Source organism: Rhineura floridana, chromosome 14, assembly GCF_030035675.1.
Source record: "Rhineura floridana isolate rRhiFlo1 chromosome 14, rRhiFlo1.hap2, whole genome shotgun sequence".
Taxonomy (NCBI): Eukaryota; Metazoa; Chordata; class Lepidosauria; order Squamata; family Rhineuridae; genus Rhineura; species Rhineura floridana.
The window spans coordinates 34,797,770-34,819,942 of record NC_084493.1 but is presented as its reverse complement, the minus strand read 5'-3'; the positions used below and the strand labels follow the sequence as shown (position 1 = coordinate 34,819,942).

Here is a 22,173-nt window from a genome sequence, read left to right as displayed (position 1 = left end):
CAGTATAAGACATCTTGCTATGCTCCTATGGCTGCTTTCAAAACTAAGAATTTGAAGTCATCACTGAACATGTGAAAGACATCCAGCATCAAAAGAGGACAGAAGACATGGCTTACAGAGCCTCACAAACACACAAGAACCAGTACCTCCCTTGGCCTGGGTGACAAGTTACTCAGACCACAGCTGACAAATCCTTACCTTGGAAAGTCTTCATCTTGCCACTCTTCTTTAAGTTCAACTCCTTCCATCCTCAGGTTCGCCTCAATGGCTGATGCAGATTCTATGTGATCCAGAATTTCTCCTTTTTGTGTTAGATCTTAGGAAAAAACTGTAAAGTATTTTGAAAATGTTTGCTTAACACTTGTGAGACTCCAGTACACGTGAGCTGAGCTATCTTCCTAAGAATCACAGCACTAAGCAGATGAGTGACAGTAAATGAGAAAGAGGAACATGAGGACACAATCTTGAGAGTGAACTGATGAAGCACAGTTTACATGAAGTAATCAGGGACAATTCCATTATCAGCTATTTATTTTCTATGAAAGTTCTCCAAGAGTAGCTTTGAGTGTCAATTTGGGGCTTTCCCCCACTTTTCAGGGTGACCCCTGCTATCCAGGAAATATATGTATGAAGGGAACTATCCACTAAGCAACAGCAGCCCTGGAGGTGCATATGTAAAGGCAGCTAACAGTGCAATCCATGTCTACTCAGACATAAGCTTCATTGGGTTCAATGGGACTTACTCCCAGGTACGTGTGTACTGGATTGCAGCCTAACTCTTAAAAGTTGCCTAGGACTGCAGAGATTGCACCCCCTGCCACCCAGGAAGAACATCATGGCAAGAGGGAGGACAGACAGAGGCCAAACTGTTAGCCAGATAAGGAGCTTGCTTTCCTCTTCCTTCCCTATTCCTTTTTTCTTTTGTATCATGTCTATTAGATTATCAGCCTGTAGGTAAGGACTGTCTTTTTTATTTTATGGTTGACAGACAGACAACTTTTAGAAAATTTTAGCAGCTTTATAAGTATTAAAAATACCAAGAAAGTAGCTAAAAGAATCGAACTGCAACAACATGTGTGAGAGAATATAAAAGAGAGAAGGGGGAGACTTGTTTCGCCACCATGACATTACATACCATGGCACTTTGTATACGAACCTAAGCACAGCACAGCTGGATTAGAGCAAAGGACCACCTATTCCAGGATCCCATTTCCCACAATGGCTGATCTATTAAGAATCTGAGCCTGCAGGAAGCACTGCCACCTCTTAATACTTTTACAGTGTTCAGAAAATGTTAGCTGCATTAGAGGTATTCAAAATAAGGAGAATCAAAGAGACTTCTCAACAAATCAAGGAGTCCCTGGTTCAAATCTTCAGAAAACCTGCCCATACTAGGTCATCTTGGGAGGGCTGCCCCCAGGCATCCCTACCGTCTGAGGTGACATGTGGGGATGAGGAAAGGCCTTTTTTGGTGGTAGCACCTCACTGATGGGATTCTCTCCTAAAGAAAGCTCGCTGGTGCTTACTCAGACATATTTTGCAGAATCAGGCAAAGACCCTTTTATTTTATCTTCCCAGCCTTTTTAATGTCGTGGATTATTTCATGCTGTTTTTACAAGCTGGTTGTCTGCTTATAATTTATTATTTGAATGTGTTAGCTGCCTTAGAAATATTTATATTGAAGGGTGGCTAATCAGTGATGTGAGGTGGAAAATTCTCCAACTCATAAGTTCATTAGTAACAGTGAACAGCTGCCAATTACAAAAGCAATGCCTGGGCAAGCTGGGCAGTTTCAAAGTGTTTAGTTTTCTTTACTAGATACAAGAACATAAATATGCTAAATCAGACATTCTCTAACATCAAAAAACTTTCCAGTGCAAATTACCCAATGTGAATTATCCCAATTTTCTGGAATGAAGCAAAGTAGGAAGAACACCAACAGACATACCAAAAAATTCAATTCTCCGACTGTGGAGATGCAGTCCTGATTGCAGGTGTTCCCACCACTCACCATATGCTCAGAGGCATAAGTTACCAAATTCTTCCAAGCTGCACAGGAAGTGGATTGGACTGTGAAAGACCAACCCAAATTGTGTTTGCATTTTGACCAATTTGTAGGGCAGAACAATATCTCAGAGAGGAGGTCAGGTCTCCTGCTCCCCTGGTGCATTCACTATAGCTGCCCAATTTCCCCACTTCTTGATAGAAATATCTGTGGGCTATAGGTACGTTCTTAAACCGCAAGGGTATTTTGCCTATTAGTGAATACTTATCTACCTTGAAGTGCTATGAAAACTCAGACATGCCGCAAGTGTTAAGTACTATTGTTATATTGCAGCAGTGAATTGCAACCCTGGATCTGCCCTTCTTCAGTGACATCAAGGGATGTGTGGCATCTCCATTTATGCCTGTGCCACTCTGCAGAACCAGATGCATAGGAAGAAGGGGGGGGAAGGCCCCAGTGCCCATGGCAGAGTTGGTTCTTCTGCCAGCCTCCTGAATGGCAAGGATGAGAGGGAAACAGGAAGCAAGAGGTTTTTTTACTTTATGTAACCACCTAACTCAGGAAGTCAGGAAAAGAAATCAGAAACATTCTTCGTTTGGGACTCTCGCCAGTTTTCTCTGATGGTGGTGGGGTTTTTTTTCTTAATGATGCTGTTCCCAATCGTTCCTGTGGTTCTTGTGGAGGGAGCTTCTTGTTTCTCCTCTGTCCTACCGCAAGTTGTTGATAAGTTCAGGGAGTGAAATGATGTCGACGCAGCTAGACAGAGAAAGCTGTGCACACAGGCAGGCAGCGGATGCTTCCTACATCTTTCTGAAAGCCAGTGCCCTATGAGAGCAAGGTCAGGACTGAGAAGACTTGGATTCAAATTCCCACTCAGCCATGAAGCTCACTAGGCAACTGTGGACCAGTCACTCCCTCAGTGTCTATCCTGCCTTACAGGGTTGTTGCATGTTAAAATAGGGGTGGGGTGAGGAGAAGGAATTTAAGCACTCCTCTGAGCAGGGGATCAAAACAAAGTGTTCTCTGATTGCCACATGAACTCTGGTGGAATAGGAACCACGTGGACAGATATATAAATACCTGGGTGTAAAAGATAAAAATATAATGCATTTTTTTGGTATAAAACCTGGAGAGAAATATGTGGGTTTAGCCTTGCTTCAATTCAGCATCTAGTATACCTATATCACACACACGATTTTAAGTAATTCAGATGGAATAAAGCATGTACACTAAAGCATGAAATTCACACCCAAGGTCTTCATAAGACTCACACTATTAAAGAGTAGAGAGACTCCCCAACAATGCTCTCCCACCAGCAGTATTTGAGGTCCTACTTATCCGCTCACCTGAACTCAATTTGGGAAGGAAGACATTTTAACACTCACATTTTGGGAACAGGAAAATCTACTCTTGTTTTATTAGTACAACCTTTTTTCTTTTATGGTTTAGCATGGTAGAAGCAAGATAAAAATACTAGTTATATAGAGGTTAAAGTTTCATTGGATTGAGTTCTGGCTAAAATGGGCTGTCATCTTTTTGTCTGAATGCGGTCTGTCCCTTATACTGACATCATTTGTGCAGCAGCCTTTTCCAACAGCAAGAGTAATTAGTGCCTTGTGTTATTTCCGTGTTCCTCGATACCAAAAGTTCAGGGCAGCTTACAGGAAGCCTGTGGCTAGTTTCATCCTCACTGATGTACCATCTGTTGTTATTCTAAGATTAAGCACTTTTGTTCAAGGGTCAGGGGAATTCATAACTGAACAGGAATTAGAGCATGCATCTCCTACATCCTAGTGGCTGCACCACCACCTACTCTTTCAGTAGAAAGTACAACAATCCTGCCTGCCATGGTAAGTGTGGTGCAACCCTTCGGCGAGAAACCAACCTTCCTCCCAACTCTGAAACTGCAAGGGGAGTGAGAGAGAGAGACTGTCCTACAGGCAGTTACACAGAAGTCCCTGCTACCTCCCCAACTCCAAAAGCACCTGAAGAGCTTTAGCTCACCCAGGGTCACATCAGACACCCTCCAACACACCTACACAAATTCTTACCAGAGAGTTGGATTCTGCTGCTGCAGAGTATTTTGGCTGTCTCTGAGCAGCCAATCATCCACTTTCCCTCCCCATCAGCCCTTCCACTGGAATAGCAGGAAGGATGGTCATGGACCCTGTTATAAGGGGTTTGGGCACCTTTGAGCAGTGGCCCTTAACCTTACATAATCCCTTACGGGCAGGGGTTGCCAGGAGAGCAATGGGCTAGATAGGTTGGAGACCACAATTTTGGTTTGACCAATAAGCATTGGCAAATGTTGGAGACCATTAAGAAGAACATTTCTATGCACCCTTTGCAAGGAAAGTTCATTGTTTGCCCAGGCAAGCCTTGAAAGGAAAAAAATCCAACAAGTTCCACCCTGTTAGAGCAATGGTTGAAGTTACTAATTAGGAAGACAAGCTGAAGATTTCATAATAGTTCAGCTCCACCTAGTGCATCACTAGCAATGATGGCTTGTAGTTCATGGATAGCATTCTGGCTCTGTGCCTTATAACATTATGTTATAACTGAAGGCGCCCTGTAAAGTACAGCTTATTTCTTAATAAGGCACTCATTTAACAGCCTCCAGGAACATAAAAACACAAGCTATGGCAAAGTGACAGTGGAATAACAGGTTCTTCTTTGTGTTATTTGTCAGGCTGAATTGTTTCCCTTTGAGGATTACATTTAATTCTACACATAAAAGTCACAATAGCTTTGAAGCTTATTCCCAATAAGCCACAGGATTGTGATGCATCAGACCCCACAAGAAGAAACTGCATGGGCCATCATGGGCAAGACTATCATGTTCAGTCACATATACATAAGTTAATAAACACCATTTGTCACCAGGGAATTCTTAACACACCTTGAATTACTGTGCAAGATGATATAATGGTAAGGCATCCTTAGCATTACAGAATTTCAAAAGCCATATTGAAATTCATCCCAAGAATCCAAACTATGCAGAACAATTTACTTTTGCCCAACAACAGGCCAACTTATATCCTTCCTTGTGACCCAAAACAAACTCAACAGGCAATTAACAATACTGCAAAATGCACATCACTATCCTCACAGTTGCTAAACCAAGATTATTACATAGTCATGACATTTAAAGTGCACCCTTATTTCTGCATCAGTTTCCATTACAAGGCAAGCTTTCACTGCTTTCTTCTTAATCTATAAGTTTTTCATTCCTCATTTTTAAGATCACAAAATTCCATTCCCATGTTTATGCAGTAAAACCACATACAACAGTTTGGGGAAGGGTCCCAACTTGTATGCAGAAGGTTCCAGTTTCAATCACTGGCACTTCCAGGAACAGCAGGGACAGACCCCATGAGAGCCACTGCCAGTAAGTGTGGACAGTACTGAATTAGATGGACCAACAGCCTGACTCAGGGTGAGGCAGTTTCCTATGTTCCTAACCCCTCTCCCGCACTGTGTTTATTCTAAACTATCTCCCACTGAGCTCCAGTTTCAAGATTAAAATAATGCAGAATTACTTAAAACTAAGCCCCAGTCAACTCAGCTGGCCTTACTTGCAGGTAAGCTTGCATAGGATCAGGCTGCATATATATTTAGGACTGCAGCGTAAGTTGTGTAAGGCAGGAAGTTAACCATTTACAGAAACAGTTGTGTTCTATTGATCAAGCTGGGTTGCTCTTTCTGGGCCCTTGAAGAAAGTTCTCACCAAACGTGCGGGGCTTTTTACTATCGCCCCACAATTCCTGTCCCAAAGCTCACACTTGTGTATCTCCCAATTTTATAAGTTTGCTTAATAAATAAAAGTATAAGCGATAACGACAATAACCACCCTGATTGGGGAGGCAAGAGTTAAATTTAAAGAACCCCCCCCCAAACAACCTCCTATCCCAAAGGCTGTGTTTGTGCCCATTCTCCTTTCCGCCCCCCTGAAGCCTTCCAAGGTCCCCACCCCATAATATCTCTCCAAGCCCCCCTCCCCCTTACTCACCAGACTACCAGAAGCAGGAACAACCTCAGCTATTGCTTTGCTTCCCTCACTTTCAATCAGCCAAACTGACCCCCCCTTAATGGTTGCGACCCTGCCCCGGAAGCAAACACCACCCAACAGGAAACGGCGCGAGGCGAAAAGAAATCGGGACTTCTTTTTTCGACTTACTCCTCCCACCGCGCCGTGACAGGCGCATGCGCAGACCTCACCGGAGCCCATCGACGCGGAATCTCTATGGTTGAGCCCTCGGCATCAAGCTGCATCCGCTTCCGGTTACTGGAAGTTTCTGTTTCCGGATGAAGTTACCTGTGAAGAAGAAGGAAGGAAGGAAGGAAGGAGAAGCAGCGGGGTTTGCTTGTTTCTTTGTTTTCCCTCCGGAGTTTCTGTGCCAGCTACCAGGAGGGGCTTGTTGCCTTCGCGGGAGGCCGCGGCTTCCTCCTCCTTCAGGTAGCGCTTCCTTTGGGGAAGGGGCTTCCCTGCTGTGGCAACACCCCGCTTCCCCCCCACCGGGAAGGGCAGGCCTCAGCCAGCGCCAGAGACCGAAGCTGCTCTGTCTTGGCTGTGATGACCTCATGGCTGCCGCTAGATCATTGCCTGGCGTTGCTGTGCTGCTGTTGTTACGAAAGCGGGTGGCTGAAGGCGCTCTTGTTCCCCTTGGCGCTGGATGTGGGAGCGTTAAAAGGGTTATGCTTATTGCTTATTATTTTGTTTTATATTATAATATTTCCCGCCCTTCCTCTCAGTAGGAGGGCAGGTTATTTTAACTAGTCTGTTGTTTTGAAACAGGGATGGCTAACCTCAAACATGGGCGTCTGGCCTGCGCACACACCCACCAGTAATTTCTCCCCCGAGTCCCCACTGATTTTGGCAGTGCTGAAAAGAAAAATGTAAAGGAAACGCAGCCTGTGCTGGGGTGGATTGAGAGCGCCCTCATAGACTTGTAGAGGGTCTTCAGATCAAATGCTGGAAGCGTGGGGAGCGGACAGTACCCCCCTCTCAGGTGATCTGCACAGATCAGGTGAAGATGGAAGAGGGGAGAGAGAGGTTATGCATGGCCTGCACGCGTGTGTATACATGCAAGAGACTGGCCACTGTCACATGACTCTTCTCTGTCTAAAAAAAAAGTTAGCCACCTCTGTTTTAAATGATGATATCGCTGCCTTGGTAACTTGAAACTCTTAGGTTTTTATGATGTGTAAGCCTCTTTGAGTGGGCTAAGCCAAAAAGGTGCTCCATACATAATTTTATAAATAAAAACTATGACTTCAAATATTTTATACCTTGTTCTTTATCTGTGTAGATATCAGCGAGGGTGTCAAGTGTATAGAAATCCCCATATAATTCAGTTTCTTAAAACCAACAATAGCAAACAGATGAACATAGCAATGGAGAGGGTTCTGTTAGACTTTACATTAGTACTGAAGAAACACTGTGACCATAAAGTTTAAAGGTATGTAAAAGAAACATTGTGACTATGTTTATTTTGCATGCATTTAAATTGACCACAATGCATCCTTTTTGTTTATTTGCCATTTGATCACATTTTTCCATTTACACCCATGTGTCTGTATATATGCTAGTCTTTTAAGTTCCATAACACTGTTGCTTTTGCTGCAACAGACGAATGCAGTAGTTTCCAAACTCCCCCCCCCCCCCTTATACCACTTGAAAATTGCTGAGGGTCCTGATGAGCCAGTTGATGATTTTTCTGCCTGTTGTAGCAATTGTAATGAGTTGTGCTAGGTGCTGTATGATTTTAATTGTATTTTATTGCTTCTTTTATTTCTTATATATTGAGGCTTATTGTATTACAATTTGCATTCCATAGATTTTAAATTGTAATGCAATAAAATACACAATAAGAAATATAAACAGCAATAAAATATAATTTAAAAAATCAAGATGAATGTTGTGTGTTTCCTTATTTGTATTGGTAGTCAGGAAATTAAGAGTTAAATTTGTGGTTCAACTCAATGTTCTTTCTTTTCATTATGGCTTATAGATGGCTTAGCTAAACAAATAAAACTATTATGTCTAAAATATTTAGCCTGTAGGCTATGTTTGTTTCTATCTGTGTTTCAATTGTTTTTTTTGTAATTATCGTTATTGTGACCAATTTGTTAACTTGCATCTCTTTGTTTTTGAGTCAGTGACTGTGGTGGCTGGAAGCTCTCATCACAGTTTGTACAAATGCGCCCTGTCTAGTTCAGTAATTGTTATGCTGGATTTTCTAGGCCTTCGGTGAAAGTTTGAGATCTAGATGACTAACAACGGTTTTCTGTCGTTCCCATGAGCCATGGCCTACCAGCTATATAGAAACACCACCTTGGGAAACAGTCTTCAGGAGAGCCTAGATGAGCTCATACAGGTAGGCTATAGAACCTTTATGGCCTGATAAGTCTGAACATCCCAGTGGTGCATACACTTTAATAGGTAAAAGCTGCAATAGGTGTTCAAGGTATTATTGGATAACGTGTATGCTTACTCTTCACTATCCCCTCCCAGATCCTCATATCATGTTTGGATTTATAGGCAAAGATAAAACACTGGTGTGATAGTAAGAGGAAATCCACAAAGGAAGGTGATCCCACTCACCTTCTGACTTTTCAGTGCAACCAGGACATGTAAAGTTTACACTTTTAAAAGAAAACTAAGTTTTGCACTCTGGTAACCTCAATTCCGGAAACCAAATACTGTACATGCTAGCCTAGAGAAACTGACGATGGACAGAACACACATGCACCTCATTGAAATATATTAAGAGAGTAATGTTTGTAGTGGTGATCAAGTAAGTGTGGAAAATCAATGAGACTGCAGATTGCAAGATGACAAGGGAATTTCTTGTCTATGTTTTATTAGAATTATGAAAGACTTAATCCTTTGGCAAATTTTGCTTAGGCCTTTTTAATGGATTGATATAACTAAGATCAGCCACAAAATAAATTGTCAATTTGCTCTCTTGTTAGGATTGGTGTTTTAAACATTATTTTAAATGTTTTTATTTAATATGTTTTATGGTTTTATTGCACCTGTTGTAAATTGTATCCTGCCCTGGGATCACTGATTTGATGAGGGGCAGGCTAGAAATTGAAATAATTAATGAATGAATGAATTTTGTAGCAATAATTTTTGTTTTGTTGTTATATGCTTTCAAGTCGATTATGACTTATGGTGACCCTATGAATCAGCGACCTCCAATAACATCTATTATTAGTAGTTGAATATATAATCAGAATTGTTTATAACTTAACTAAAGATTTTGGGGAGATGAGCTTGTATTCAATATTTAATGTAATTCATCATAACAGCTAAATTATTTTCTCTGCCCCATCCCATTCCAGTCTCAGCAGATCACCCCCCAGCTTGCCCTCCAAGTGCTACTTCAGTTTGACAAAGCTATCAATTCCTCATTGGCACAGCGGGTGAAAAACAGAGTCAGTTTCAGGGTAAGAAAGCTAAATGCTAATAAAGAGTAGCTAATGGCTTCTGCCATTTACAGTAAATTTTGTTGGCTTAAATCTGGGCAAACTTTGTTTGACTCCAACTTGCACTCTGTTCCTCCCAAGCAAACTCTGTATAGGAAACCTGTTTTTGAACATAAATAAAAATGTACTCTTTAACATTCTAACATAGTGCAAAATATCCATTATTTATTTGGACACCCACCTCTCCCATGATAAAATAAATTCAAAGTGACATAATAAAAATGTAAATTGCAACTATATAAAAACAAATCTTAACAAATAAAGGTAAACAAATAAAGATAAACAAGATAATGAGACTAAAAACACACTAAGGCTCAAGTAAACAAATATAAGAGTTTGTTTAAAAGCAGCCAAAGGAGTGTCCTGATGAATTTCCCTTGGGAGAGTGTTCCATAGTTCTGGATGTCCATGCTGGCTTAGGCTGATAGGAGTTGTAGTCAAAAATGTTTGCAGGGCACCAGATTGGCAAATGCTGCCATAGATCATAATACAATGTCATCACCACCCTGCTCGTTCGATAATGGCTTGGCTTACCAGAATTTTTTTACAAATCCATTCTGAAACAGAGCAGCATTGTTTGCATAGCAGCCATGCAGTCGGATTTACTCATCTGTCCCCTTCTCGGAAAAATGCTCAGGATGTCATAAGATACACAAACCAACATTGCATTGATTTATTACAAACATTTTTATACCACCTTTTGACCCTGACAAAGGCTCTCAATGCGGGTTGCAAAAAAAGAAAGAAAATGCGTAAAACTAGTATAAACAAAAGCAAGTAAACCAAAAAGAACAGACTTAAAGCATTTCAATCTCAAATTACAATGCATTCAAAGCCATGCAGAATAGTAGAAATGTGTTTGCTACCCACCTAAAAGTCACCAGAGGCCAGTTCTGACCTCATGCTGTCACAGAGAAGTCCCTGTCCATGTTCTCACTAATGGAGCCTGTTCTAGAGGGACTCCTCCCCCCGGATGAGAGAGAGAGAGAGAGAAAGACCACCACCTTCTCCAGTTGGACTATCCCTTCTCTTCCCCCCTGCCCCCACTGTACAGAACAATTTTACAACTAGCCAAACCTGCAGGGAGGTCCCTGGTGACTTTTTATAGGTTGATATTGCTTTGTTGTGATTTTTTTAAAAACAAATGTTGTTTACTGTTTCGTGTAAGCCATCTTGGAAGGATTTGTGTCCTGAAAGGTTGGATATAAGTCATTGTAATAAATATTAAGAACATAAGAAGAGGCTGCTAGATCAGGCCAGTGGCCCATCTAGTCCAGCATCCTGTTCTCACAGTGGCCAACCAGGTGCCCCAAAGGGAAGCCCGCAAGCAGGACCCGAGTGCAAGAACACTCTCCCCTCCTGAGGCTTCCGGCAACTGGTTTTCAGAAGCATGCTGCCTCTGACTAGGGTGGCAGAGCACAGCCATCACGGCTAGTAGCCATTGATAGCCCTGTCCTCCATGAATTTGTCTAATCTTCTTTTAAAGCCATCCAAGCTGGTGGCCATTACTGCATCTTGTGGAAGCAAATTCCATAGTTTAACTATGCGCTGAGTAAAGAAGTACTTCCTTTTGTCCTGAATCTTCCAACAAAATGGTGGTGGTACAATATACAGCAGTAATACAAAATTTCAAAGCTACCTTGGCTCTGCCATACTCCCAAGGGCTGTGCCAAGCAGTTTAGCCTTGTAGCAGAGAGGGAGGAGAGACCAAATGAAGTGGGCAGGGGGTGGGGGGAACCTCTCATTCTCCTCAGTCTGGCATTCAGCCGTTTTAATTCTCCCATTTACTTGATGCTAATGTTTTTTCTCCTGGAAGCCTACCACAAGGGGGCACTAGAAGTACACCCTTCTTCAGAATTATTCGGGACAGGTCGATGACATAAAATATTGGCGATACAGTTCCAGAAAAGTTTTTCTTAGCAGGTTTGTTTGCAGTTGCTTAGACATTCTCTTTTTTTCCCCTCCACACTTCCCCCCCCCTTCTGAAGGGCTCTCTGAACACATACAGATTTTGCGACAACGTTTGGACTTTTGTACTGAATGACGTTGAATTCAGAGAGGTCACCGAGCTTGTGAAAGTGGATAAAGTGAAAATAGTAGCCTGTGATGGGAAAAGTAAGTTCTGGAAAATTCCGTGTGCACAGATGCTGAAATCAGGTGGTAGTGTAGCAATGAAATTGTTTTACAGAAGTGTATGTACAAGAATTGCAGCTGTAGGCAGAGGTGTGAGACTGTGGGGGGGGGGAAATGTGTACAGCAGATGAAAGACTTCCCCTCCCTTCCCTGCCCTTAAAGTATCCTTTTGATGCTTAGAAGAATCATCGACTAGTAAGGTTGGAAGGGGCTCATAAGAATAAACAATCTTACAGTGTTAGTACAGTTTAAAAGCCTGTTTGGTGGTGGTGATTCTGGCATATCATGACAAAAATACCACGATTAGAATCGCAGAATAGTCGAGGTGGAAGGGGCCTATAAGGCTATCTAGTCTAACCCCTTGCTCAATGCAGGAATCCAATTTAAACAATTTAAAGCACAGCCAATAGGTGGCAGTCCAGCTGTCTCTTGAAGGCCTCCAGCGTTGGAGACCCCACCACTTCCCTAGGACATTGGTTCTATTGTCGTACCACTCTAAAAGTTAGGAAGTTTTCTCTGCTGTTCAGCTGAAATCTGGCTTCCCCTAACTTGAGCCTGTTATTCCATGTCCTGCACTGTGGGACGATTGAGATGTTATCCTGGCCCTCCTTTGTGTGGCAAGCTTTCTCATGCTTGAAGAGTGCTATCCTATTCCCCCTCAGTCTTCTCTTCCCAAACCTAAACATGCCCAGTTCTTGCAGTCTCTCCTTGCAGGGCTTTGTTTCCAATCCCCTGATCATCCTTGTTGCCCTCCTTCCTAAAACACAGGCTTTCTCTGGGGTGGTGCCATTCTTTGTGGAACTCCCTCCGCATGGTGGCATGGATGGTCATCACACTGATGGGCTTCCAGCTCCTGAGGAAGACTCATTTATACCCCCAACCTTTTGGAGGTCATGGGTGTTATCTTCAATGTTTCTTCTTGTTAACGTTTGTTGCTGGCACTTCACATAAAGGTCCCAGGGCAGGTTACAACAATTGTAACAGTACATCCATTGAAGTTCATGTACATGACTAACTTAGGTTCATTAATTTCAATGGGTCTACTCTGAATGGGACTTAGTTGATGTATAACCCCATGTTGTTTCAGTTTTTTCAGCCTCTCGTCTTTCTGTATTTCATACGGATTATTTTTGTTTTACTCTTGGCTTTTGCGAGTCTTGTTGATATGTTTTGCTTTGACGTAAATGTCTTTCAAGGTCATTTCTGGCTAAATGTATTACATAAGACATAAAATAAATAAGAATTAACTTGCTCTTGAATGGAGCTTCTCCAAATAAGAGAGTTCCTGTGCCTCCTGCCCACACCAGGATGGGATTATATGATGAAAGGGTTTGTTCAAATTTTCACCCAATAACAAATGACAAATACTTCATTTTCATTATGTTTATACCCAACCTCTCAGCCAAGATTGGCTCATCAGAGTGGCTGATGATCAAGATGTCAAGCCACGCATGCAACACCTGATCGTTTGATAAGTAAAACGCCCACAAGCTAAAATGGGCATTTGCTGTATGTGTGCTGTGTGTTCCCAGACTGTTGGAAGCAGAAGAGGGAGGGCCATAGGTCACTGGTTAGAGCATCTGCCCTGCATACAAAAGGTCCCAAATTCAACCCCTGGCGTCTCTAGATAGGATGGGGAGAGAGTCTGTGCTTGAAATCCTCTGGGCCTTTTCCGTGGTGGCTCCTCCCCCTGCAGCTGTGGAATGCTCTCCCCCAGGGAGGCACACCTGGCGCCATCTTTCTCCATCTTTAGGTGCCGGGCAAAGATCGTTCTCTTTTCCCAGGCCTTTGGCCCTTGATGGGTGAGGTTTTGGCCCTTGATGACCTCTTCCAGTGGGGCAGGACACGTAGAATTGCTCTTACTTGTTTGTTTTATCTGGTTTTTCATTGTCAGAAGTGGTTTTAGGTTTTGCTGATTTTTAAAATGACTTTTTATTGATGAGGGAACATGGCCCACAGGCTGAAAAAGATTCCATGCGTTCCATACAGTTTTGTAAAAACTGAAGAGTACAGATTTCTTCTTCTGGGGTTTTTTTTGGGGGTGGGGGGTTAGTCTGAAACAACTGGATCTGTCCAAATTTTGACAAAAAATTGTCAACAAATATGGAAAACTAAAGAATGGCCCACAGACTGGAGGCGTTCAATATACATCCCTATTCCAAAGAAAGGGGATCCCAGGGAATGCAGTAGTTATTGAACTATTGCCTTAATATGCTATGCAAGTAAAGTAATGCTCAAGATTCTACAACAAAGGCTCTTACCATATATGGAGCGAGAAATGCCAGATGTCCAAGCTGGATTTAGAAAGGGAAGAGGCACCAGAGATCACATCGCAAACATACGTTGGATAATGGTATGGACCAAGGAATTTCAGAAGGAAATCACCCTGTGCTTTATAGATTACAGCAAAGACTTTGTTTCTATAGATCATGAAAAACTGTGGAATACTTTAAAAGAAATGGGGGTGCCACAGCATCTGATTGTCCAGATGCGCAACCTATACTCTGGACAAGAGGCTACTGTAAAGACAGAATATGGAGAAACCGATTGGTTCCCAATCGGAAAGGGTGTGAGAGAAGAGTGTATTTTATCACCCTGTTTGTTTAATCTATATGCTGAACATATCATACGGAAACCGTGATTGCACCAAGATGAAGGAAGTGTGAAAACTGGAGGGAGAAATATCAATAATTTAAGATATGCAGACCATACCATACTGCTAGCAGAAACCGCTAATGCTTTGAAAAGAATGCTGTTGAAAGTTAAAGAGGAAAGCACAAAAGCAGGACTACAGCTGAACGTCAAGAAGACTAAAATAATGACAACAGAAGATTTATGTAACTTTAAAGTTGACAGTGAGGACATTGAACTTGTCAAGGATTATCAATACTTCAGCACAGTCATTAACCCATAGTCAAGAAATCAGAAGAAGGCTAGGACTGGGGAGGGCAGCTATGAGAGAACTAGAAAAGGTCCTCAAATGCAAAGATGTATCACTGAACACTAAAGTCAGGATCATTCAGTCCATGATATTTCCGATCTCTATGTATGGATGTAAAAGTTGGACAGAGAAAAAAGCGGCTAAGAGAAAAATCAACTCATTCATAACAACAGCAACACAGTCTGAAACAACAGTAGTTTGTGTACACAGAAGGCTGTCTTCCTGAAAGGCCAGCCTGTCCAATGACTCAGTTCATTTGTTTGTTCTGAGTAGCCACAGCAACTATACTAAGGAAAGTTCATTCACTCTTTCATGGCTGAATGACTCCTGTTTGTGCAATGCTAGCAAAATGCTTTCCATCACGATGATTTGGGGGGGGGCAAAGAATGAGCCAGTGTGGCATAATGGTTAGAGTGTTGGACTAGGACATGGGAGGCCAAGATTCAAATCCCCATTCAGCCATGCACTGGATGACTTTGGGCTAGTCGCTGTGTCTCAGCCTAACCTACCTCACAGACTTGTTGTGAGAATAAAATAGGGAGAGGGAGAACCACCTTAAGCTCCTGGTAGGAACAGTGGGATTTAAATGTAAATAAATGAAATTATAAACAAACAGTATAAACAGGTACTAATAGAGGAAGGGGTGCAATTTATCTCATCCTTTCTATGTGCAGACGTAGTTCTCTCACCCGCCCCTCTTACAAGGGAAGGTTCCTTATCAGTGGAGAAGTCAGCCCCACAGTGCCAGGAAGGAGAGCAGCTTTTGCATCCACCCCAGTTGTGTCCCCCAAGAACTGCTTTTTCTTAAAATGAATGGCAGCCATTCATTTGTGTTGGAGGGGAGTAAATGGGTGTACTTGAAGATAATTTCATGCAGGAAAATGGGTATTTCCCCATCCCCCAGCAGCTCATTTCCTGTGACGTCTGGATCTGCTCTTCCTCCAAGAAGCTCTTGGTGATGCTCTGCCTCACATCAGTACTCTGAAGTGGGTTAGACTGATCAATCCTGCAGACAGTGAGCCACTGTAACTACCTGCAGAGGTTCATCTGCAGTTGTATTCTGTTCGAAGCTGGCTAAATCCGTCCAAACAATTTAGCCTGTTAAGCTAGTTTACAGCTGTCCATATAACTAGCACAGGAGATTCCGTAGAAAGGGTTCATTAGGTCAGTGATCAAGCATGTTATTTGCGTGAAGAGGGTCCCAGGTTCAATCCCTGGCATCTCAACTCCACTTCCTGGGATCCTTTCCAACACCTGGATTGCTATTACGAGATATTTGGACGAACAGCCTATGTCAGGGTAAGGTAGTTTCACATATTCATGTAGTAGTAGTAGTAGTAGTAGTAGTCTTTTATTACAGTCATAGACCCATAAATAGAAACAAAATATGAAAACAGTGTAAAATTACACAAGGATAATACGATAAAAGAGAAAGCATACAAAAACTAAAGGCAAGGGAAGGAAATTCGTATCTGTTGGGCCACATATACAAAGTTAGCTACTTGGATGGTGATTTCTCTATCAAAGCCAGACAACAAGTAAACAATAGTGTCTTCAGGGGATTTGTAAGAAACTCTGTAATATATGTTGGAGGAACTTATTACGAGTCTGAGCATACATAGGACAAAAAAGAAGACTATGTTGAAGGGTTTCAATAGTGGCAGCATCACAAGAGCAGATATGCTGGTCATAAGGAACCCCCCTAAACCTCCCTTCCAAAAACGCAGAATATAAGGAGTTAAACCTAGCTTTGGCAAAGGCAAGACGAAGTTTAGGAATTATAAGCAGATCTAAGTAGGGGTTAAATTTTCCAGGTTGAAACTTTAGATTCGAGTACAGTGGGGAGCATGTCTTAGAGGCCAAGGCAATTGACATCTGATAGTCATTGTCTTTAAATCGCGTGCGTATTGAGGTTAATGCATCGCTTGGTAATTGAGATGCTAAATAATCCTTAGAAAGACCCATTTGTCGCAATTTCAGTTCCAGTTTGCTGTTCCAATTGGAGGGCCAATTGTCATTCCAAAATAGGGCTAACAAACCATTCGTGGTATTAGATGCAATTTTAACCCAAAATTTAGCAGTTGTCAACCAGGCCTGACATTCCATTGATACAAATCCACACTCTAGTCTAAGCGCCGCCGAAGGAACACATCTAGGAACACCTATAATGTGGCGTAGAAAAGTAGAAAGCATGGCTTCGACAGAGGTGTCCAGGGAATGAATCCATATTGGCACTCCATATAAAATTTGGGGCAGAATTTTATTTTTAAATATCTGGATAATCGCCGGAATAAAGAGTCCTCCTTTAAGGTAAGAATATCGGATCAGAGATTTAACAGAGTTCCTAGCTCTCATAGTCACCATTCTAATATGGAAGGACCATTTCAACGAAGAATGGAAAATAATTCCAAGGTATTTGTAATGGTTGACTTGTTCTATTAGGTGACCGTTAATTGACCAAGCTGGAGTAATTTTTCAGTTAGAGAACACTAAAATTTTCGTTTTATCATAATTAATGGTTAAACGGTTCTCTGTACAATAGGACATAAATGCCTTAAACATATGTTTAAGGCCTACCTTCGATAAAGAAAGAAGCACTGCGTTGTCAGCATATAGTAACAATGGGCATCTAACGTCTGCAATCTTGGGAATATGAAAATCATAAGAGAGACAACGCCCGTTCAAATCATTTAAAAATAAATTGAAAAGAAGCGGCGCTAAGATACAACCCTGTCTCACCCCTGTAGTCGTGGGAATAGAATTGGTTAGCTCACCATCCTTTCCACACCGTACACGTAAGGATGTTTGTTGATACATATGGTCTTTTATCAATAGTGGTTTTAGATAATTTAGACCATAAAATATCACGCGGAATCGAATCGAATGCTGCCTTTAAATCAATGAAAGCAACGTACAAACCATTGCCCTTGGGTTGGCTATACTGTTCTGCAAGATGGTGTAAAATAAGACAATGATCTAGTACAGAGACACCTTTCCTAAATCCTGCTTGTTTCCTACCAAGGATATTTTGATCCTCCATCCAAGACTGCAGCTTTTCTTTCAGATAAGCAGCATATAATTTAGCAATAACAGAAAGAAGGCTAATGGGGCGGTATTTAGAGGGGTCCTCTCTATCCCCATTTTTATAAATGGGAATGACTATAGCTTCCCGCCAAGCTGACGGGAAGAGGCCCGTTGCATTGAGCCTAGTGAACAGTTCCGCGAGTGGAGGGACCCACCAGTCTTGGAAATATTTTAGTAAATCCGGAGGAATATTATCAGATCCAGGCGCTTTACCGACTTTTAACCCAGCAATCAGTGACCTTAGCTCGTTCTGATTAACGGGCAGCCAGGTCGGAAGCGAGGAAGGATCGTAAGGGCAAAAGGAGAAAGGGTCCTTAGGGCCATCATTATTGTATAAAGACGTAAAGTAACCTTCCCAAATCTGGGCCGTGATGTTACACGAGATTGGTTGCGAGGGTCTGAAGGCATTCGAATTATGGACCAGAATTTTTTTGAATCATTAGATCTAGAAGCACGAATGAGGCAAGTCCACTCCTTTTTAGCTGCTTGTTTCTTTTTAATGGCTAAGGTTGCTTTATATTTGCATTTAGTTAGAAAATACTCTGGGGGCAGATGGTTCATTTGTTGCTGTCGATAATTTAGATATATAGATTTTAACTGTTGTTTGAGCAGAAGACAATCATTATCAAACCATTTGGGGCCCCTGACCTTACGAGACCCAAATCTCTCCATCGGGAGAGATAGAATGTTTTTTAAGCTAGAAGTTAGGGAGTCATATAGTTTTAGAGATGCCTCCAGGGAAGCAGAATTCATTAAAAGGGTCCTAATAGCCAAAGCCTTTAAAGATAGCAAAAAAATTTCTATCTTAGAGGCTAAAAGGTAATTCCAAATGGGTCTCTTATAATACGAATGAGAAAAGTTCTCTATATAATTATAATTGGAGGATAAACGGAACCTTTGAGGAATATGACAGGCGAAGCTAAGAGGGAGATGGTCACTATTTAATTGAGAACCAATTGTAAATTCTATCTGGGTAAGTAAATTATAAGATATTAATGCGTAATCGATTATGCTACTCCCAGCTTTGGAAATAAATGTGTATTCTGCACAATCATCTAGACATTCAAGACCATTCAAAATAATAAGATGATGCGAGGCTACATAACGGGCCAAACAAATTCCTCCACTATTAATCTTTAGGTCTTTCGATTTCCTAATAATGGGGAATGCAGAGTAATCACATTTTTCGCCACGCCATAGTTTAGAGGAAAGCAAAGCATTATTGTTGGAGCCTATTCTTGCATTAAAATCGCCCATTATCATTAGATGGGCACAAGGATGGGCATACTCAAGATCACAAATATACTGGTCGAGCTCAGCCCAACGATGTTCAAGTAAGTTACGCCTCACCATAGGAGGCATGTATACATTGATAAGCAGTAGTGAAAAAACGTCAAAATCCATTACAGCTGCCATCGCGAAGGATTTTAGTGGCTGAAGATAGGATACTTGGATTTCCAAGGAGGTGGAGATAAAGATTGCCAACCCCCCTGCGGCTCTGCCTTTCGTAGAAGGTGACGCTGGGAGATGTAATGTAGAAAAGCCATTAAGATAGGGTTGGTAAGTCATCCAGGTCTCTTGAAGAAGAAGAATATCATAGCCAGAAAGATAGTTGATCAAATCTTGATCATTTGACTTAGCATTCCAACCTGCAATATTCCAAGAGAGGTAGTATAGAGACTGCTTGATTGAAGAGGAGATTTTGGAAACCTTGGGGTGCGGAATAAGGGACTTGGAGCCCGTTAGGAGGACACATTTAGGGATGTCATGAGATTGTCAGTTGAGTTCCGTTATTTGATTTAAAGAACCAGCATTATCCCTAAAGACTGCTCCGTTGTTGATGCCGTGAGGCTGCGTTATATTGGGATCATATTGGGATCAACTGCTGGGGTGAAAGAACTTCTTTTCCCAGAAGGTGATCCAAGTTGTTCTGGGTACAAAAATCTAGTTCTGACCCATTCCTCACCAGCCTGTAAGGGAGTACAAACTTTTCGATGTCCAACACCACAGTCCGAAGTACTTAGCTGAGGAGGATTAGCCGTTAGAGTTTGAGAAGAGAAAATCTTTTCCTGTGGAACAGTGTCCGAGGTTCTGAGTCTATAAATCAAATGGGGAAGCTTGTTAATTAGCGACGCTCTTTCCGTCTCGGGTAACAATGAATAAATTTCCGCTAGCTGGCTTTCTTCAGGTTCCATTTCTTGACACGATGCCCCAGGTATATGTAAAAAAATCCTCCGACTTATAATGTCCGATTACCCTGGGGGGGTAGTCATACAAAGATGGCGAGCAGACTGTAGTGCTTGGATTGAAGACTGAAGGCATGGTACTGCAGTGCTTAGGTGAAATAGTGGGTGTAACCAACGGTATGGGGGGGAGACAAATTTGAATAATATCTCTGCACCAAAAAACCCTTTCTGCCCAAGGAATCCCTTATTTGGAAAATTTGGTTGGCCATAAAACGCGAATGGCAAGTAATAATCAAACGCCATTCGTAAGGAGTGGACGAAAGAATTTTCATTGATCTTATAAAACTCATGCGTCGAAAAGTACGCATAGCTTGGCCAATGCACATGTCCAAAAATGGAATACTGGGTATCGAGTAACACTTTCCTTTGGCTATAGCATTATAGGAAATAGCCAATTTGTCGGCTTGCAAAACTAATTTCCACGGTGGTGAAGAATAACAGTTAGAGACGCTCCTAAGGAACTGTGGGCCACTCGTCGGGAGATCAGAGAACTCTCCCTCATCACTCGAGTGGTTAAGAACCCTAGAGTTTAGTAAAGAATTAGAGTCAACAGATCTGGAGATACGTCGATGACTCTTATTTGAAGGATGAAATTTCTTTTGAGAGGATTTCTGTTTTGGTGATTCCAACAATTTAAACAGGCTTAAAATTCATCTTATTGGAAAAATCAGTTTTGGGATTTTTGATGTTTTTAGGTTTCTTGACCTTCACTTTAGTATGCAAATTCCTCTTAGGTCTTTCCTTGTTCATGCCCGAGAGATTTTGAGAGTCACTCTGAGGTCCCTGAGAGGTGCGGTTAAGAGACTGAAATGCCTGAACCAACGTAATGAGTAATTGATTAGTTTCTGATATGTAGGCTTTAACAAGTTTTAGTTCATCGAGTAGTGAAGTCTGGTCGGCCTGAGCAGCAGTCTGAGTAGAGGGAACTTGGTCCTTCCCTTTGTCAAAAGAGAGGGATATAGGCCCCCTAGAAAAGCGGAAGGAATCAATCGTTAAAAAGGATGTAGGAGAAGTTTCATTATCTGAGGTTTGTGAATAGTTAAATCCCGCATCTTGTAACTCCTCTGCAAGATCTTTGGACGCCAACATATTTGTAATAGAGTTAACATAAAGTGGAAGTTCTAACGTCCAATCGTGTGAGCTAACCTTTGGAGAGTTGGATTGTACTCTTATGGGTAACAGCTGGTCTAACTGGGATGTATCACGAGCAGCAGGAAAAAAACTTGTGATTTTAGTCTGCAGAGTTTTAGGTGCCCCGACAACCTCAGGGGAAGATCCAGACAGCTGAAGCTTACTACTTATCATTGTGTTTTAATACTCAGATCCAAAAGAAGAAGAAGTTTTTTCTTTTATTATAAAAGCTCTGATGAACTTCAAACTGAAACCAAAGCAATGTCCCGACAGTTCAGTCCTAGGGAACAGCAATCACTATCTCCACGAAACAGAAATGTTTAAGTTCGGAGTCCTTTTAGTACTGCAATCAGCCAATAAAGCAGTTGTAACGCAATAAAGCTGTCAGCAAGTTTGGTGTCGGCAACTCCCACTTAGCTGTATCGTTAACTCCAAAGGGGAGAGGCCATAAACCATAAGGTCAGAGATTTCCAGGTAAGGTATAAACAAACAAATTTATAAAATTGCCTTTAGCTGTCTCAAACTCCAAAAATAGTTCGGAGAAAAGAAATAAAAAGTGAATAAACAGGAGCACAAAAGAAAACGTCTTACCGGAAGAGTGAGCAAACCGGAATCTCAAGGATTTAGAATGTAATGGGCTATGTCAAAATTAGGTACATCTCCCTCTTTAGGGTAATTCAGGATAAGCGAAGCCAAAAAATAAGTGGAAGAATTGCTTGTAAAACTTTGGAAATTTCCTTCTGGACTTGGACTTGATGTCTTTAACAGCTGTGATATGTTTCAAATTGCCTTCTTCTCACTTTCAGATACTGGTTCCAATGCTGCAGAGTGAAGCGGAAGGTGGGCCTCTATGCCAGCAAAGTCGATGAGGGGCTGCACTTCCAGGAGAGGAGCATGGCCAGAGTGTGTGGATAACTGTTTTAATGATGCAGACATGAGTAATCCATGCTGGCATGCCTTGTGGAACTGTCTTGGTGGGATCTATATAGAGCACCTTTAGTGCTCGCCTTCTAAGACATGAAGACAAAGAGTCTTGCCTTTTTTTAAAAAAGAGAAACAAAAAATAAGGATGAAACAAATATTGTTGCTTTTTGGTTCATCCAGGTAACTTCTCCAATAAACCTTTTATTTAAAACTTT

The 22,173-nt window shown here is 41.8% G+C and overlaps 2 protein-coding genes across 5 annotated transcripts in view; one reads left to right on the top strand and one right to left on the bottom strand.

The window, feature by feature from the left end:
• BNIP2 (BCL2 interacting protein 2) overlaps positions 1–6,259 on the bottom strand; it is a 24,708-nt gene extending 18,449 nt beyond the window's left edge. For 2 of the 3 annotated variants that reach the window (XM_061595786.1, XM_061595788.1), the window contains exons 1-2: positions 6,015–6,159; positions 199–328 (exon numbers count right to left, since the gene is read on the bottom strand). In XM_061595786.1, the coding sequence (XP_061451770.1) occupies positions 199–248 (50 nt within the window). In that variant the 5' untranslated portion in view covers positions 249–328; positions 6,015–6,159. Of the gene's footprint in view, positions 1–198; positions 329–6,014; positions 6,160–6,182 lie in introns of those variants that run through there. The other variant, XM_061595787.1, reaches the window with a different exon arrangement.
• On the top strand, positions 6,239–22,173 carry GTF2A2 (general transcription factor IIA subunit 2). Of its 2 annotated transcripts, none has more exons than XM_061595789.1 (5): positions 6,239–6,461; positions 8,249–8,382; positions 9,356–9,460; positions 11,488–11,614; positions 21,841–22,173. In XM_061595789.1, the coding sequence occupies exons 2-5, from the start codon at positions 8,311–8,313 to the stop codon at positions 21,864–21,866; spliced, it is 330 nt and encodes a 109-aa protein (XP_061451773.1). In that variant the 5' UTR covers positions 6,239–6,461; positions 8,249–8,310; the 3' UTR covers positions 21,867–22,173. The 2 variants fall into 2 exon arrangements, with proteins under 2 accessions (XP_061451773.1, XP_061451774.1); XM_061595790.1 differs by lacking the exon at positions 6,239–6,461 and adding an exon at positions 7,440–7,464.

Coding starts and splice junctions, on each gene's coding strand:
- GTF2A2 (XM_061595789.1), top strand. CDS start 8,311: ATGGCCTACCAGCTATATAGAAACACCACCTTGGGAAACAGTCTTCAG. Junction 8,383..9,355: donor GCCTAGATGAGCTCATACAG/GTAGGCTATAGA, acceptor ATCCCATTCCAG/TCTCAGCAGATCACCCCCCA. Junction 9,461..11,487: donor AAAACAGAGTCAGTTTCAGG/GTAAGAAAGCTA, acceptor CCCCTTCTGAAG/GGCTCTCTGAACACATACAG.